Source organism: Chroicocephalus ridibundus, chromosome 6, assembly GCF_963924245.1.
Source record: "Chroicocephalus ridibundus chromosome 6, bChrRid1.1, whole genome shotgun sequence".
Lineage (NCBI taxonomy): Eukaryota > Metazoa > Chordata > Aves > Charadriiformes > Laridae > Chroicocephalus > Chroicocephalus ridibundus.
The window spans coordinates 14,079,860-14,097,118 of NC_086289.1; the positions used below are offsets into that span (position 1 = coordinate 14,079,860).

The 17,259-nt window shown below is 47.4% G+C and overlaps 1 protein-coding gene across 5 annotated transcripts in view; it reads left to right on the forward strand.

Moving 5' to 3' along the window:
* SH3PXD2A (SH3 and PX domains 2A) overlaps window positions 1-17,259 on the forward strand; it is a 275,496-nt gene that overhangs the window by 80,044 nt on the left and 178,193 nt on the right. For all 5 annotated transcript variants that reach the window (XR_010071697.1, XR_010071696.1, XM_063339359.1 and 2 more), the window contains exon 3: window positions 12-87. Coding sequence is in view for 3 of the 5 variants with exons in the window: in XM_063339359.1 (XP_063195429.1) it covers window positions 12-87 (76 nt within the window). In the remaining 2 variants the exon portion in view is untranslated. The remainder of the gene's footprint in view (window positions 1-11; window positions 88-17,259) is intronic.

Below are 17,259 nucleotides of genomic sequence, written 5' to 3' on the forward strand. Positions count from 1 at the left end.
TTCCTTTGCAGATGCAGCTTCTGGACAAGTTCCCTATTGAAGGAGGCCAGAAAGACCCCAAGCAAAGAATCATACCTTTTCTACCAGGTAATGCTGTGGGGAAAACCCTAAATAAGATGGGTGAGAGCAGTTGGGGACTGCAGTTCCCCAGCCACCGTCTCTAGTACTTTTTGTGGCCACTCTTACAAATGCCTTTTCCCTGGGAGCTCGTACATGAAGCCTTGTGATACCAGACCTCCGCCACCTCCTAAAATAACTGGCATGGTGTTTAGGGCTCCCAGGAGATCTTGCATCAGCTGTTCAGGTTCAGATTGGCTCGTGCCCTGCCATACAAAGGGATTCAATGGCTTCTGGGGGGCTGTGCCTGTGGGGTGCAGCCAGACAGCCTGAGCTTGGGCCGCCAACTGTTTAGGCCACTGGAGACCAGAGACACCGTCTTCCTTGTTTCTGGATGCCGTAGCTCTGCAGACAGTGTTACTGTACAATAAGGAATGAATAATTAGAGTTGCCACTGGGATATAAAGAAAATGAAAGAAGGTTAAAGCAAACAGGGATTTCTGCAACGCTGGCCAAAAAGATAAGTCTGGCCTGAACCACTGTCCCTCTGACAGCTTTCAGAGAGGGCCTGGACATGATGAATATCCTCTCCTCAGGGTAACGGCACACACTTCCACACAAGCTTCTTCCAGCAGTGACTGCAGGGATGGCACGGGGAACATGAGCCAGACCGCAGCGTTGCTCTTGGAAATGCGTGCTCAGGCCAGCTTCCTATTGTCTGACTGCACGATTCTGGCTCTTGGTTTAAAGTTTGGCTCACTGCACTGCCTGCCAGAATAAATGGAGTATTTTCAGCCTGTTAAAAGGTCTGTTCTGTCTTTAACTATAAAAAGGAGATCCTAGCTCTTCCCCAAAGGTCTGTAAAGAGAACCTGAGATGGGAGGGCTTAGTCCTCTCCAGGAGCATGCTGCGGTCCCCAACACTGTTGGCAGGCAGAGCAGCTGCTCCACATGTGTGGTGAGCACAGCTCCAGGGCCAGCGGGGAAGCTGGGACTTGGAAACCAGCAGTGCAAATACGTGACACAAGCATTGGAACTGTAGCAGAGCAGCATGGCAGCCTGACAGCCCCAGGATGGGGATTTGCTTTCTGCAGTGCTCTGTGCTGCATCCACACCCTCTGCAGCCAGGGGGAGGTGGTGTTGCCCTCCATTTCCAACCTGGGATGAGGAGAGGAGTCTAAGCATGGGCTTTCTTTCCAGCTGTGCCAACAACAGACTTGTAGACAAGTCACTTTGTGAAACCTCTGTATGATGAGGAGGGATACTGCTGGCCTGCCTTTCTTGCTGGAAAGCATTTGAGATCCTTGAAATGCACTGTCCAGGAGTGCAAATGGCTTTGGGTGAAGTGCTGTAGGATCTCTGTCTGCAGGTAGCAGTTGTTCCTCCTGTATTGACCGTCAATGGCCCATTTCTTTTACTTTGTCCTAGAAGAATGTTGGCTGAATGCAGGTGACTGATGCTCAGCCTATGTGCAGTTCTTAGGGATGGATGTCCCAATATATGGGTGGGTGATATTTGCGGAGGATGAGATATATCCCATATGCCCATTACAACACTCCCTACCCTTCCCACCCTCCAAGAACATGAGGGAGATGGTACTGCTGCGTGTCCTTAAAGGGAAGAGTTATATCTGGAAAACATTTGGGTTGACTTAGTGTCCCAAAGAGAGAAGCTGCCAGAATAGAATAGACCTCAGCTGTATTTAATTTAAAATTTCTGTGATAGACGTTCTACTTTTGATATCAAATCTCTGCCTCTTTCTTGTTGAACTGCTGAAAAGCCCTTGTTGCTTTACCCAGGAACAAGGTGACTCAGCTAAATGTCAAACAATGTCAAACTCTGTTAAATAAACTAGCTGCCTTAATTAGAATACGCATGGCATTTCTGCAGCGGAGCCGTGGATTACTGAAATGAATACCTAGCTATAAACTGTCTTAATTAAAAAACAGCAGGGCAGATGTTTGTACTTAAATCCTACTTTTATGAAGATGTTATGATCTTGCTTGCTTATTATGGGCCTGATTCAGCCAAGCTGGAGTGATTCTGCGTGCTAGGTTCTGAGTGCCCAGGGTTTGCCCATGCTGCTTGCAGGCTTGGGCGACTTCCCCCCATCAGGTCTGGTTTAGAAAGTCAATGCATGCCAGCCCGTGATTCCTGCTTGTTAGCAATGCCATGGTGCTCTCCTGAAATAAAGGCATGATCTGAGCCTGGGAATTGAGGAACCACCTTTGCAGGTCACTTTGCCATGGCAGAGGATGCATATGGGACTGGTGGGCAGGTCACCCGTGGCATGGTGGAGTTGCAGCAGCAGCCACTGCAGCCACTGCTCCGTAGGCAGAAGTAGGTGGTGGTGGTGGTACCCAAATCTCCTGCTGCAGCGAAGGGCTGGAAGGAAAGAACTAAGGGATGGCCACAGCAAGTTGGGCCAAAGGGCCACCCAGCCCTGGTGGTGGCCTATTGCGGGTCCCAAAGGAGGGGCGTAATCTTTCCCTTCCTACACCCTGACTGTTTAGTCACAGCAGGGTTTGGGGTATCCAGGACTCTGGATCCATCTCTGGCCTGGAGAGGGAGAAGGGAAGATGTCTAAACCAAGAGATGAATGGTCTCTGGGACACCCTCCTGGTCTATTCATGATCATCTGGATAACAGACAGGGCATGAAGAGCATCTCACTGGGTGAAAGCAAGCTCCCCCATCTCCTTCCCACAGGGAAAGGGCTAATGTGTGCTCCGCTGTCACCTCAGTAGGATCAGGAGCATCAGTTGCCTATGCATCTGGAGCAAGAGGCTGGACAGTCCAGGTCCTGTTGCTTGGGCAGAGTCATGGTATGTCTCGGCTTTTTGCTTTACGCACAGATAATAGCCCCCTTTGCACTCACTGCTGCTGGTTCAGGGTGATTATATGGTTGCAAATTACTGGGCAAGGTGCCTCCCTGTTGGGGCAATCAAGCTTTGGTATTTGACTGTGCTGGAAGCCTTTTACCTGTAAAAACCAAGGAAAGCGTAACAGAGTTCAGAGCCTTGCCCTCCAGTGAGAAACCATACTGGGTTCAACAGCAGGAAAGTGCAGTTTTTCTTTCCCCTGGACAACTTAACCTTATTTTTATCAATTTCTTTCTTTGTATGTATTTTTCCCCCACTTCCCTCTTACACGAGTAAGGACTATGTTGCTTTTAGTGCCATGAAGAGGAGCAAGGAAATAATAAGCAGCGTCAGCTAGTCCTGTAAAAGATGTCCTGTGGATTAGTTTGTACTTTTGTTTAACTTTTTGAGAGTCATTCTCCTGCCTTCAATTTTTCTGTGAGGTTTGGCTTTTTTTTTTTACCATACCAAGAGGGCAAAACTTATATTTTTCCTTCCCTTTCCCCATTTTTCTTTTTCCCTTGAGTTTTTCCTTCCATTTCTCTGTTTTCCCTTGTTACTGTTGGAAAAGTTTGCATCAGGGGAGGTGAGGCAAAAAGCAAACCACATAAGAAAACCTGCTTGTGGGGTGGACAGAGAGCATTTTTTTTTAGTTGGTGGTAAGAAATTTTTGTTTGAGAAGATGGAGGGAGATTGTGGAAGAGTGAGAATAAAATTTGCTGCTAAACCCCCTTTCTAGACCAAATACGGTTTGTCACTGTAAGAAAACATAGATGAAAAACAGTGCTTGGCTGTACTAGTGGGACTCTTGGTTGAGTCCATTTGCAGTGCACTGATTTCTCCATCACTTAAACCACTCCATATCTGAAGAGCAATCTTTGGAGTGTGGACTCAAAGCTTTGCTACTTTCATATCTGCACCAGCAGAGAGAAGAGGTTATGGATCTGGGCTCCCTTATTTCAGGGATCTTGAGGTAATTAATAAAGGAACTTCAGCTGGAAGGAGAAGAATGGTCTGTTGTGCTTCTGGAGAACACAGTGGCAAATACAAATGAGAGATGGGGCGACGCAACCCTGGGATTAACAGTTTTGCAGCGGTTGACCCAAGACTCCAGGGCTTGCATTGTTTTTCGTTTCTCTTGGCGCTAAGTGGAAGAGCCATCTGGAGACAAAGCTGAAGTTGGAGGGATGTCAGCTCGTCTTGCTCCACTGTGTCTTCCAAAGCATGGCCTTGGGAAAAACACACTGCACAGCATGAAATCATCCCACCACGCTGGCTACTGGGCTGCAGATCCCTGCCACGGAGAGAGGCTAGGGCTTCCCATGGCACGGAGGGCTGGGCATTTGATGATGGCAACCCCTTGCACTTTCTGCCCACGTTCCAGCTTGGTCTCTGCCTGGACTTCAAACCAGTTTTGAGCCCTGCTGAAAAAATTGGAGATTTTGGCATAGGCTGTGTTGGAAGGGGAAGATCCTTGCGGAGTGCCTGCTCTGCAGCTTCCGTGCTGCCTGGAGAGGGAGACATCCTGCTCCAGGAGACTGCTTTATGTGCCTGGTTGTCCCTGCCCTTGGGAAGCTGGGTGCTATCCCAGGGAATCGGGAGGGTTGGTGCAGGCTGCCCTACCAGCTCAGTCAGGCAGCTGCAGAAGCAGCACCCAGGCCTGGCTTCAGTCCCTGCCTCCAGTGCTTGGGAGCCTCTGCCAGAGAGACACCTTCTCTCTTCCTTTCTTTCCCACTTGGATTTTCTTCCTCCCTTGATTAGGCTGAGGAAAGAGGTAACCAATCTTTTCAGGGTGCATGCTGCCAGTGGACCTTGGTGGCTGTGTCCTGGGGCAGCGGGAGGGAAGCCGATGTGGTGGATGAGATGTCACCAGCCGTTGTCTGGCCCTGCCATGCCCTGATGACCTGCTTTCCCCTTGAGAAGAGAAACGCCCCGGCACCATCTCAAAATGGTCTCTGGGACTTTCTACTTCCTGGACCCCAAGGCAGTGGGAACACACAGTATGCCAGCCAAGGCATTTTAAGGACAGGTAGCAAATACAGGGCAGCAGGAAGATCCGTGCAGGTAGCACAGGTTTGGCCCCATTTTTTCCTCCCAAGCTGCGGCGCGTGGCTCGTGCCAGCGACGGCGAGTGGGGAGCGGGGTGAGCTGCTCTGAGCTGGGAGGGCTTCGCCTGCCTAATTAATCTCTGGGCAAGGCTCCCGGTTCCCCAGAGAAGCCCCAGCCTCTCCTCCTCCCCTGGCCCGAGGTTTGCTGGAGGCTGTTCCCCCGGCAAAGCGGGAGCCGGGGGTGCGAGCCCCAGCCGAGCCCAGGCCCATGTGTGAGTCAGGAGGGCGCGGGAGGCCATCCCAGCACCGCCCAGATACCTGGGGCTGGCGAGGGCTGCCGGCAGGCAGGGAGCACGGCGGGAGCCTCCCCATTTTGCACAATGCAGGAGGACGGGGAATAACCTCTCGCCAAACGCCGGCCGGGACCTTCCTCGCCTCCATTTCTGCTGCTCACGGGCTGCAGTGGGGAAGGAGATCTCCTGCCGATGAACTGCATCCCAGGTGGATATGTCTGCTTTTCGGTTTCGGTTTAGTGTGTTGAGTTTTTTTTTTTCCCCTGCCCTTTCCAGTGCTGTCTTTGGGGAAGAGAAAGCTGAGGAGAAAGGCTCGAACACGTTTGTGACAGCAGGATTTGGTCCATGGTGATGAGAGCAGCTCTTTTTCCTCTCGGTTGTGCATATTCCAGCTTTGCTCCTTTTGTTTTGCTCTGGGCTGGAGGAGAAACAGCGTTTTGTTCAGAGATCTTGGGCGGTTATTCTTGTGCTGAAGCAGAGATGACTGGCTCATCCTAACAACCAGCACCACGCTGACCTTCGGATCCAGCGGCTCATGTTCCACCTGTGTAAATCGAGACCAGGATCAGCAAAATTAGCATGCAGCCATGTGCAATTTTGTCAAAGATGCAGCATTTCAGCGGTGGTCACTGCATGCCAGGTGTTTTCACCATTTATTCTGCCCACCTCGGGAGACAGAGGGCATGGGGACCGCAAGGAGCATGCTGGCCGAGGAGGACCCTTAGAAATCTTGTTGATATTCTTACTGTAGGCTATTTTCTCCTTTGGAGAGGTGGTTGCTAGCTTGGAATTTAAAAGGAAATGCATTCCCTGTCCTAATATTTAGCTGGATTTTATGTGCAAAAATATATTTCATTTCAGACTTGTTTTCCATTTTTGATTCTCCTCTCCTACAGTGCTCTGAGCCAGGGCAACAAGGTGTTCGTAAGTGATTTTAACTTTTCTTTGGAGTCATTTTCAATTCCTGACCTACACGGAAATGAGTAGTGTTGCAGCAGTTCAGAACCAGTCAAAAAAGGTTAAATGCATTTATGAATTAAATTATCCTAATGGCATTCCTTTACTATGCAGGGGTAGTCTTGCAGGCACGATAGGCGCACAGACGCAGAGAGAGAAGAGTCTCAGACAGCTGGTTTGCTGAGCCTTACCTGTGTAACACAAATAACTGAGATACTCTGCTGTGCTTTCTTGAATATGGGGCAGCAAACTGTCTCGGATGGAGAAAGGGGTGCTCTGCCCCCCAGCGCCTTCCACCCACCTGCAGTAAATCAGCATCACAGTCCCCTGTCCCCACCTCAGAGGAGCTGCCAAGGGGTGGGGAGGTGACCCATGGCACTGCAGCACAGGATGCTGGGGGCTTGAACAGCTATGGAGAGCTTTTTGGGGACTGCTCCATAATGCAATATAATTTCCTTTTAATATACATATTTTCAGTTTTCCTGCCTGTTCTTTGAAAGGGGAGAGTGACTCCAGGTTTGAAATGAACTTATATTTGAGCCAGAGCAGTGTGTTAGCAAGACAGCTAACAGGTCCTTGACTTGTTTCCACTCCAGCTTATTTAGGACTTGGGTGATGCCGAGCTTCTGGTGAGCTGCTCTTCAGGAGCTCCTATTGTTTGAGAAAGCAGTTTCTATTGTTTCTTTCTATTTTCTGCCTTGCTAGGGGAGGTATTGCGGAAAATCCATCTCCTGTCTCTCACAAGAGAATGGATTTCCTGTCGGCTCCGAGCTTGAAGGGAAAGCAAGGGCTGCCGGGAGGAAGCGGCTGTTCCTCGGCCGGGCAGCAGCAGGATTGATGATCTCGAGGGGGGCAGGCAGGCAGGCGTATTATTTTCTTCGGGTTCCGTGGAGGTATTTTTAGGGTTTAAGTCTTTTCTGTTCGAAAGACGAAGTCGTCAAGTGTGAGGTCATAGGATGCCCTTAGGCTGCTTCCTGTTGAAGAAGCTGTGGAAAAGGCAGCCACCAGCGACCACCGGCTTTCAGAGCTGCCACCAAGGAAGGGGCTGTGACGACGCCACGTAATGGACTGCAGGGGGCTTTTGGCTTTGCATGCTGAGCCTGTTTCACAGGCATCATCAGGCCTTCTGGAGGACTTTGGGCGTTAATAGGGCCTGAGACAAAGGCCTGATTTCATTACAAAAGGAAGAAAACGTGGGGGAAAAAAAAAGATACTGGCATCTGCCCAAGTACCTGGTCCTCTTCCCTCTCTTTCAGTCCTTTCTCGGCGCACAAAACGAAAATCCACCATTTGGCAGCTGAAACGAGGGACTGGAATAGGAAAAACCTACAGAATATTTTTCTGGGGCTTGTACCTGCTCCTCTCACACAGGTTAAGAGCTGGTATTTTGCTCAACCAGAAACCACCTCTGGGCAGAAATCAGCATATGCAGAACATGATGCACCTCTCATTAGACCATTTGAGTCTCCTGATGAGAGTTTTGTAATGATCAAGCCAACAGTTGCAAGGGAAAACAAAGAATGGAAAGGGGCATTTGGTTTGGGTTTGCTTGAAGCCAGAGCTAATGGGGTTTATCTGGTTTTTTTTCAGCATTGGATGCTAGACTGAAAAGGCCAGGGCAGGTTTTCAGTGCAGTATAGCAGCTTGGACTCCTTGGGGAGGTATACAGACATTTTTACTCAGAAATTAGTTAGATTTTGATTCTTGTTTTTAAAGGCAATAAATAAACACGATTATAGACTTGAAAAGCAGTTTGAACTGCGTTGGGCTTGTCGTTTCCTCAGGCAGCCATACCAGATGAGTGTGCCCTCTACTACTATAATTATTTTTTAAAAATAACTCTGCAAGTCTGTAATCTAAAGTGGGTGGTATGTAGCAAGTCTGAGAGCATTCTGCATTCAACCCACAGGCTGGGGAGAGGGTGGCTTTATATAAGGGTTTGCTTGTCTTCATCTCTGGGTTGAAATCTTCTTTTTCCCACAATCCATCAACAAATAGCCCATATAATGAAAGTGCTTTTTAACATGGGAATCAAGCTTGCCAGGCACTCAGATGGCTTTGCAGCCCCATGGGCTCTAGATATTCCCTCTGGTTGTTGCGTCTCTGCCTGATCTTGTCTTCTGTTGTATTCAGATTTAAGCTCCCTAGCATTAGAGCAGAGCCCAGCTGAGATTCACAGCTAAGTGATAGTCTAGACCCCTGTTTGAGAGAGCCCAGCTGAGATTCACAGCTAAGTGATAGTCTAGACCCCTGTTTGAGTCTGTTTTCAGCTCACTTTGCCTTTTGGCTGGGGCAGCTGATTTATTTATATACTCACACGCTTAAAATAGGTTGTGATTATTTTTTTTCCTGTAGATTGGAAACAATGAACCTGGGAATTTGCTGCTTGATCGCAAGTGATTTCTCCTACCTTATTTTCTCTATCGATTAAGCTTTTTGGGTGCTTATGTTCTTAAGTGTGGTGTGTTTGCAGACCACCCTACTCCACAATGCAGCTATTTTCAGGCTCTCGTGAGCACGTTTGTCCTTACTCATAAGGGGATCTTTATACTCAGGAGCAGAGTGAGGGCATACTGTGGCAGGGATTTGCCAAACTGAATCTATTTCCACTATAATGAAATAACCCATGGCAGCGTCTGCCCCCCTGTGATATTTTTTAGAGTTGTAGTCCTGTTTAATGGGAAAGCTGAGGTGGAGAGAGGGAAATAACATGGGAATTAGAAAGAGGAAACCAAGGGTAGGTAGAGGAGGAAAAGAAAGTTAAGTCCCAGAAGTGGGAAATTCAGTCCTCTTGAGCTTCTCCGATTCAGAGAGGTGCTAATACAGGCCCCAGGCTTGTATTCAGGATGGAGGTAATTAATGTTTGCTCTCAAATTTCCTTGGGTCTGAACTTAAGCACTTTCACTGTGTCATTTTCTATCAGGGTTTTGCCACCTCTAAATAAAGAGCAGAAAATTACATTCCTTCTGCTTTTACATCCTAAGTATCGTCAAGTTCAGACTTTCAGGTTCCTTCTCACATTCAGGGCTCTGAACAGCACAGGGCTGACCCGGAATAAGCAAAACATTTGCAATCTGATTTCGCCTTTGATGGGGTTTTACTGGAGGTGTTCGGGCTGGTGGACAGACTTCTCTTTTTCACTGAATGCACTGTTAGGTGTGATTCTCACCGAATTCTTCCAACTCTTTTTCCAACTCTTGACACCAAACACAGGATAGGTTGGTACCCTCTCAGGCAAGCAATAAAACCATCAGACCAGAGTCCAGGGTAAAGGCATTTGTGCCTATTCCCACTAGGCAGTGTCGTCACTGCTGGTCTATTTAAATCGTTAGATGCGGAGAGCAGAAGGGAAAATATTCCTATCTTAATCTTGGCTCCTACAAAACAGAGCAAATGCAGAATTGTGTGTTTAGCAGATTTCCTCTGGGGAAGAGAAGTCTCCTATAGATAATAATCCTTTTAGCAACATCTCCAGTGAACGAGGCTTTGTCCGAAGAACAAAGAAAAAGTCCAAGCTTGAAATATGCCTGAATTTCCTGAGTGGCCTCGCCGCTGCGTGCAGGCAGGAAGCTGTGTTAGTCTGGTTTGGATGTTTGCTCTGAAGTGGCATAAACAGAGTGTCGGGTCTCCCGGGATCCTGGTCTGATCCGTGGAACAGGGGACAGGGGTTCCTCTAAGCTGCAGCTACGAGAAGGGCTACCATAGTCATGCAGCTCTGTGCCCGCATCCCTGACAGTCCCATCCTCTCTCTGGCCAAATCCATCCTCTGAAGATCCTGGGTGGACACAGGAGCCAGCAGCAGAGATGAACGGTGTAGCCACAGTAGACCCAGCACATGCGGGTGTTAAGCTGCCATCCAGCAGGGAACTCATTTCCTGCACAATTATGAAAACAGCTGATCTGTGACATTTTAAGAAGGGGGAGAAAATACAGGGCAGGGGAAGGAAGGCCCTGGCTACATAAATATTTACTTTTGCACGATGTCCTAGCCACCCCCTTCTCCCAGGGGCTGGGAGAAGAAGAGGTTGCTTGCTGCTGGCTCTGGTATGTGGTGACAGGGGACAGGAGAGCCACCAGCGGGCTGCCCACAGCTGGAAGGAGCATGCTCTCTGCCCAGCAAAAGCTGCTGTGCTGGAGTGTGATACTGTGCTGCTGCATCCCATAGGCAGGGATGTGCTGCTGGACCACCTGTCTGGGCCTCTCTTCCCACTCCTTGGTCTTGCTCTAAAAAAGCCAAGGTAGTGAGGTACCCCTGCTAGTGAGGTATATCCCTGCTGCTTCCCAGAGAGCATCCTTGGGAAGGGGGTTGGGGAAACGAAGGCTTGAAGCTTTCAGGGTAGTGCTGCTGCAGGCAGATGCGGTGTCCGGGATCTGGATACTGCAGCATCTCATGTGATGCCACCACCACGTCACAGGCCCATCGCCAGCTAGGTTGGGAGCAGATGTGAGCCACGTTGTATGCAGAGGAGGCACTTGCTAGACCTGATTGAAAAAGACCCTCGGACACAGGTCAAAAAAAGACCCTCCGAGATAGGGAAAAGATTTTTTTTCAATCATGGCATTGTTCAACCTGATATAATCCCAGTTTTCAATTTCTTTCCCTCACCCTAGACAAAAATGTTATTTTTTCCAGCCCTGTCAATGCGAGGGTGAATTGACGCTCTCTGGTCTATAAATGCTGCTCAGTTGTCTTTCCGTTAGCCCTCCTGGGCTGGGGTGGCTGGTGCATAGCCATTCAGACGCTGTGTACATTTGACACAGTATCTGTCCGCTGGGGCAGCTCCGAAGTCCTTCCCGTGTGTACTCAGAGGGTGGAGGGAAGGCTGTGACGTGCTTTGCCTGAGGTCCAATTAGTCTGTGTTTATAGCCAGGATTGCACCGTCTAAGCCATGTTTCTGCAGTACAGCAGTCTGCGATGGTTGTGTCAACACGGGGTGACCCGTGTGCAAGGAGATTCAGTGAGTCCCGGTAACACTGACATTGATCCACTGGTGGGTCTCAGCACATTCTGCTCTCCTGGTGTCTATGAAACCAGAAGAGTTGGAATAGGTGGGATTCAAAGTGGCTGATGTGGTAACAGAGGTACCTCCAGCCTGTTCCCCTCCACCCCTTTCATCAAGGAAAGTTCACTCCCCAGGGCATGCACCATCACTCAGTGAATAAACACAAGGGATTTGTGTCGTGGGTTAATTCTGCTGCTAGAAATCAAACCCCATCCGTGGTCAGATGACATCTTTTTTCTTGGAGAGAGACCAAGGTTAAGAAGACAAGGAAGGCAGGTTAGTTAAAATATGCCAAAGTCTCTTGGGTATCAGTAAAGACTATAAATTAAAGCCTTTTAACTTGGAAAAGAACTTTAGAGGGGTATGAGTGGTTCAGTTTAGTCCAAATATTGCTTTATGCCATTAAGCTGTTACCAAGTTTTGGTTCAATTGCAATAGTTTTATGGCTTCAGTGCAGTGGGAACAGTTGCAGCCTTTATGCAAGTAAAGCATTTCCCCCGAAATGTTTGCAGTGAAGAGTGCTGCATTGTGCAGGAACCTGGGAGTAAAACTGCCTGGAAACAAATAGCTAGGGAGGTGACCTTCTGTAGCTCTTTTCTTTCTCCATTCCAGAGTAACTACACAATCTAAGGATTTATATCGTGAACGATGAGGGGATTTAAATGAGGTTTAGTTTTACATTCTTGTTAATAAATCCTCAAATTTAGTAATAAAAGCTGAACATTTTTACTTATTTCCTCTTAAGCTGCAAGCGTGTCTGATTCAGCAGCGTCTTGAGATGATTTGTCAGGATGAGAAAATAAGTCACATCCCTCTTCCTCTTGGGATTAATAGAGAACTAGAATAATCCTGTACCCATAATATTATTTCAGTTGGGTTTGCATAATAGCCTGGAAATGGTTATACTCGATGCAATGCTTTGTAATGATGATGTTTCATCCTTTGAAGTTAGGTTAATTCATGTCGCAGTGTCAGATCTGCACAAATAATAAAACAGTTTTTTTTTTCCTCCCAGTTTTTCTTAACTAGCCCTCATTTTCTGATCCAAGTTTTACTATGGTCGATCGGAAGTGAGTGGATTTTAATGCTGTTTCTGTAAATATCCAGCACCATCACAGACAGAAAAATCCCGTTTCACGTTTGGTGTGTTTACATGTCAGTGTGGCTGTGGGTTTAGAAAGATCCTGGTGTTTCTAAGGAGTCTTGCTGTGTGCATGCCTGTGCTCGTAAGCTCTGCCGAGCATGAGTAACTCCACCAAAATCGCTGTAGCTGACCCTCTCCATGAGCCAAGGTTTTCCACACGCATCTGGCCCCTTATTCCTGGCTTACATTAGAGAAAGTGAGAGAAATCAGGCCCTCCATAATTACTTACAAGCTGTGAGCGAGGCACATATGTAAATATTTTCAGGGTCACAATTTAGCTCTTTATTTTTAATATACTTTGTTATTAGTAATCGGTTTTGAAGAGGTAGAAAATCCCACCCATAAGTTTCTGTGGCGCGAAGCCTACTCAGCCTTGACCTCTGCTCCCGGTGGTATTGTTGACTTCAGCAGGAGCAGTCACAGTGGGTGTGAGTGCTTTTGAAAGCCCCTTCCCTGTGTTTTCCTGTATAAAGCCCATCACAGTAGCTGCCAGATTATATGACACTAGGGTTTAAAATGACTTAAGAGTGAAATCAAACTGATAAGAAGGCTAAGATGTAATAAAGCTAAGCAAAGTACATTTGCTTTCTTTCTAAGAAAAAGTGACTTTCACAAGGTTTTAATTTTCTCTGGCCCAAGTGGAAAAACAATCGAGTTTGGTTCATTCCACACACGCATGCTGGGCACGTATCGATGCTGCTCCTGTGAAGCCCCGGAGATGATGTCTTGCACCCACCACCATGCTTGGGCTTACCCTGGGCACGTGGGAGCAGGTGAGGGGGGCTGGTGGGGGCTCGGTTTCAGTTTCTCTCTCTGTCCCCCAACTACAGGGTGCGATCTTGGGAATCATCAGCTAAGCCTATGTTTAGTCATTAATTCTGCCCAAGACTTGTGCCTATTTCCCCCCCTGCCAGAGATGCTTTACAAATAGGAAGCAGAAGATGTGGGGACTCAGGAGGGATATAGAGTGTCCAAGTCTACCCCCAGACTCTCTGTGCTTCTTTTATTGGGGAAAAAGAGAGACAAACTAGAATTACCATACCTCCCTGTGGTGTTAAAAGAATAAATCCACAAAACATTGCGTAGCACTCAAATGCTGCAGCATTAAGGTCCTTCCTTAATTACCTATTCCCAACTGGTGCCTGTATTGCCGTGCTTAAAGCCTCCGTGCTCACATGTGTTTGCAGATGTCCTCTGGAGCAGGGTGGTCTCTTGCTGTAACCGTGAAGATAAATACTTTGCTCTTACGGATTAGATTATTCCTCACCAACTTGTTCTCTGTTTCGCTAGAGGTCAGCTGTACTCATCATCTGTTAGGATTTTCTCCCTTTTTTTCTTTTTTTGCAAATAAACCAGACCCTTTGTTCTGTGGTGTCAGCAGATAGGAGCATTTCTCCAGGCAGCCGTGAAGACAAAACTGTGGGGGCACGGGTGTTGCCTCTCTCTGCAGCTTTCTGCTCTCCTTCTCCCATCGCCAGCTCCCTGCACACGATGCTCGCTCCGAGAGGTGCTTGTGTCCTCTCCATACCATCCATTCCCCAGTTCACCTCCCCTTGAAAAGAGAGTCCAGATATTATAATCCTCTGGTAAGCCCTAAAACTGGCAGGATTTTTGTGTTTGTTTCCCTCCTCCTGTTTTATTTTTGTAAGCCTATAGATTGACTTTTTTTCTCTTCAAGGTTTCTAGGCTGGGAGACTGCTCTTCATCCGCTTTTAATTAAAGCAATATAGGGAATTAGGCCTTTCACAGGGGTGGTTCTGGTGATGGCTATGAATGTTTTTGTTAGTTTTCCTCCCTTCTGAGCAAATGCTTGGAAGTGTGAGTTGGAACTCTAAGCTTTTTAATTACCAGGGAGTAAAATTACTACATTATGGTGGAGTGATTTCTTTGCAAAGGAAAAACTGTTTCTTGGCTGCTGCTGTGTGCAATAGTGTAACTAAGAGAGGATGGTTCACCGCTGCATCCTCAGAGGACAGGAAGGTGGCGGGTGCAAGGAGAGAATATGAATTTGGGCATCCGATGGCTGAGGCAGTTGGTGGGGCGGCACAGAGTGACCTGCAGCTTTTGCAGTACAGCGTGAAGGAAGGGAGGTGGTGGGAGCCCGGTCCCTCCTCCTGGCAGTGCCCGGCTGTTTCCCACAAGAGTCTGGTTTAGATTAAGCTGCCCAAGGCACAGTTTCTCTTGATGTTGGTACCACACTGAAGGAGTGTGGTGTAGGGCTGAGAGCGTCAGGGAGAGCAAAGTACTGCTCTTCCCAGGCGATTTACAGTCTCTCACTCCCATTTTGTCCTCCTTCAGAGCAATGCTCTCAGGCTTATAAAACACAGCCTAATGCAAACAGAGGTAGGGTGTAGGAACCTCCCATTGGCATATGGGGATCACAGACTGGGCTCTTTCTCGTTCTTGGGGAAGGCAGTGAAAGCCTCCGTCCCAAGAAGGTAATTATTCTGGGTGAGCAAGTGAAGAATCTCAAGAGCAGCCTCAGGCTGACCTAGGGAAGCAGCTGGCTTTTCCGCCTGGAGCACTTGAATTATTTCAGGGTAGTTTTACAGTGTGAAAGGCTCCAGCAGGAAATTTTCAGAAGAGCCCAAGTGTCATCTGACCCTGGCTCCTGTTTTCTGAAGTGTCAATGTGTTCCTGGTGTGCGTTTGTGTGTGTGTGTTTGGAAATTTGTCTTCTGTTTCAAAGTGGTTAGCTATTTTAATACAATGGAAGGAAAGCTATTACCCTGAGAGTCAAGAGCATCAGTATGCTTGCAGGAAAACCTGTATTTACCCGTGAGTCCTTGGGGAGAAGGGATAATCCTCTTCAGTCTCATTAACTGCTGTCTTTTGCTTCTGTCCTTCTTGCACGTTGCTGGTTTCCAGCACAAGGACGCAGCTTCTCTTGGCTTTCTCAGCCCCATGAGCCACACGTAGCTCCTTGGGGTGCTTCAGAGTAGCCAGCAAGGGTGTTTGTGTCCCTTTCTGAAGTCCTTTGGGTCCATCTCAATGCCAGCACGTGATGAAGGGACTGTCTCCCCCTGATGCTCCTCTCTTTTCTTCTCTCATCTATAGCCTGAAACGGTTTGCTGTTCCCCAGAGACACACTGATGCTGCATATGTTTCTGATCTCGTGGCATAGCCGGGCCGGGTTCTCACTCGCAGCAATCAGACATCGGCTCCGATGTCTCTGGGTTTGGTTCTGATCTGTGCTAGTCCCAGTGCCAGACTCCACTCTCATTGATGGCTTTTACATTCGGAAATGTGCGCTTCCCTTTCTGCAGCGTTTCCCTATTGCAATGCCTAGAAAGGGCCAAGAAAGAATTTTTCTTTTCACCATTTGCAGTGTCTGGGGTTTCTCGGGGGCTCTGGGTTTATTCTGTGGTTTGTTACTAATGCAGGTTTCCTGGGGGTTATAAGGTGATCTAAAGCAACCTGACTTGTTGAGCTGACTCAGAAGTGACCCTCCTGAATCACCCCAGGCAGCTGAGCTGTCTCAAGACTTGACTGCAGGGGATTGATCTGTTTGTCATTAAAAACAAAATGTTCTGTATGCCTTCAAAAATATCAGAAATAAGTTAGAGTCTTTGTTTTGTGAATATTTTCCAAAAGGTCATTTCAGTGTCCTCTTTTTCAAGTAATAGTTATTTCATTAAACTCCAAGGCAATATCTGAAATGCACCTGTCTTGCCCTCTTGGCACATGAACAAAAAATAAATAAAACGTGAGTTAAAATAAACAATGTGGAAACCAGTGCCATCCAAAGAAAAATTTGAAAAAAAACCCACCTGCTGAACTACAAAAGAAACACCTGTGAAACAGACTCATCTTTTTCTGGGTAAATAACATGGAAAAGAAGGTACCTGAAAAAAGTTTTGTGTATTGACTCAGAGTGATTTAAGGATCTGCTTGGGATTCAGAGGGCTCTTCTTTCAGAGAAGGGAAAATAAGAAGGCTGGAGAGTGCCTACTTATGAAATGCTCAAGATGTGTGTGTAAGCTCAGGCTTGACATAGCATCAGTGAGTGAATAGAAAAAGTCTTTTTAATTTCCCCACACTCTGGATAAGGTCTTTAACGAGTGATCAGGCTCATTGCGCGTAGTCCTTTGTCCCCTGTTGGTCTTCTCACTGTGTCCCTCCCTCATCGTCTCAGGTTCACCTTGGAGAGCAAAGTCATTGGAACTGGTCATTACTTGATTACTTGAGTGTGTGCTAAGGTAGATTTACTGAAACCATAGACCAAGTGAAAGGGGGAAAAACAGCGGTGAATCAGACCTAAACTTTTCTTTGCGTCCTAAATATACTGAATGTGCATCCTCCTTACTTGTTGTAATGCTTTGCAGAGGCGATTTTGGATTTGGACTGCCTGAGGAGGTGAGGAGTCTCCATCTTTGGAGGTCTATAACTACAGGTTAAACAGACTTCAGTAGTGCCGTAGGTAGAGTTGCTTGTGCCATTAATCAGGGTAGTGGATTTGCAGGTCTCTTGAGCTCCCTTCTGGTGCTGTATTTCTGTGATTTGGTTATTCAGAGACATATTGTGAAAAGATTGTGATGAAGATTAATTCAGGACGTGCAGCAATTGGGCATGAAGGGTCAGTAGTTTGTGGCTGTAAGATTTTGGCCTCAGAAAGAAGAATTTTAGTCTACCCAGCAGTAGACACTTCTCAAGATCTGATGTTTTCCTAAACTGCTCCAGGTTTTTAATCCAAACCTCATGATTTCTGGACAACACCCCCCTGATTTGAAAGTGGCACCAGCATAATTTTTGTCACCACAACACCAGTCCCTCAGTTCAATGTGCTCTTTGAAGTGTATGTGTATGAATATTACATTCAGAAGGTCTTGTGTCACAGAGCAATCATTGTAGCAGTTACAAGAAATACTTTTTATTTCCTCCTCCTCTGGTCTGTCGGTA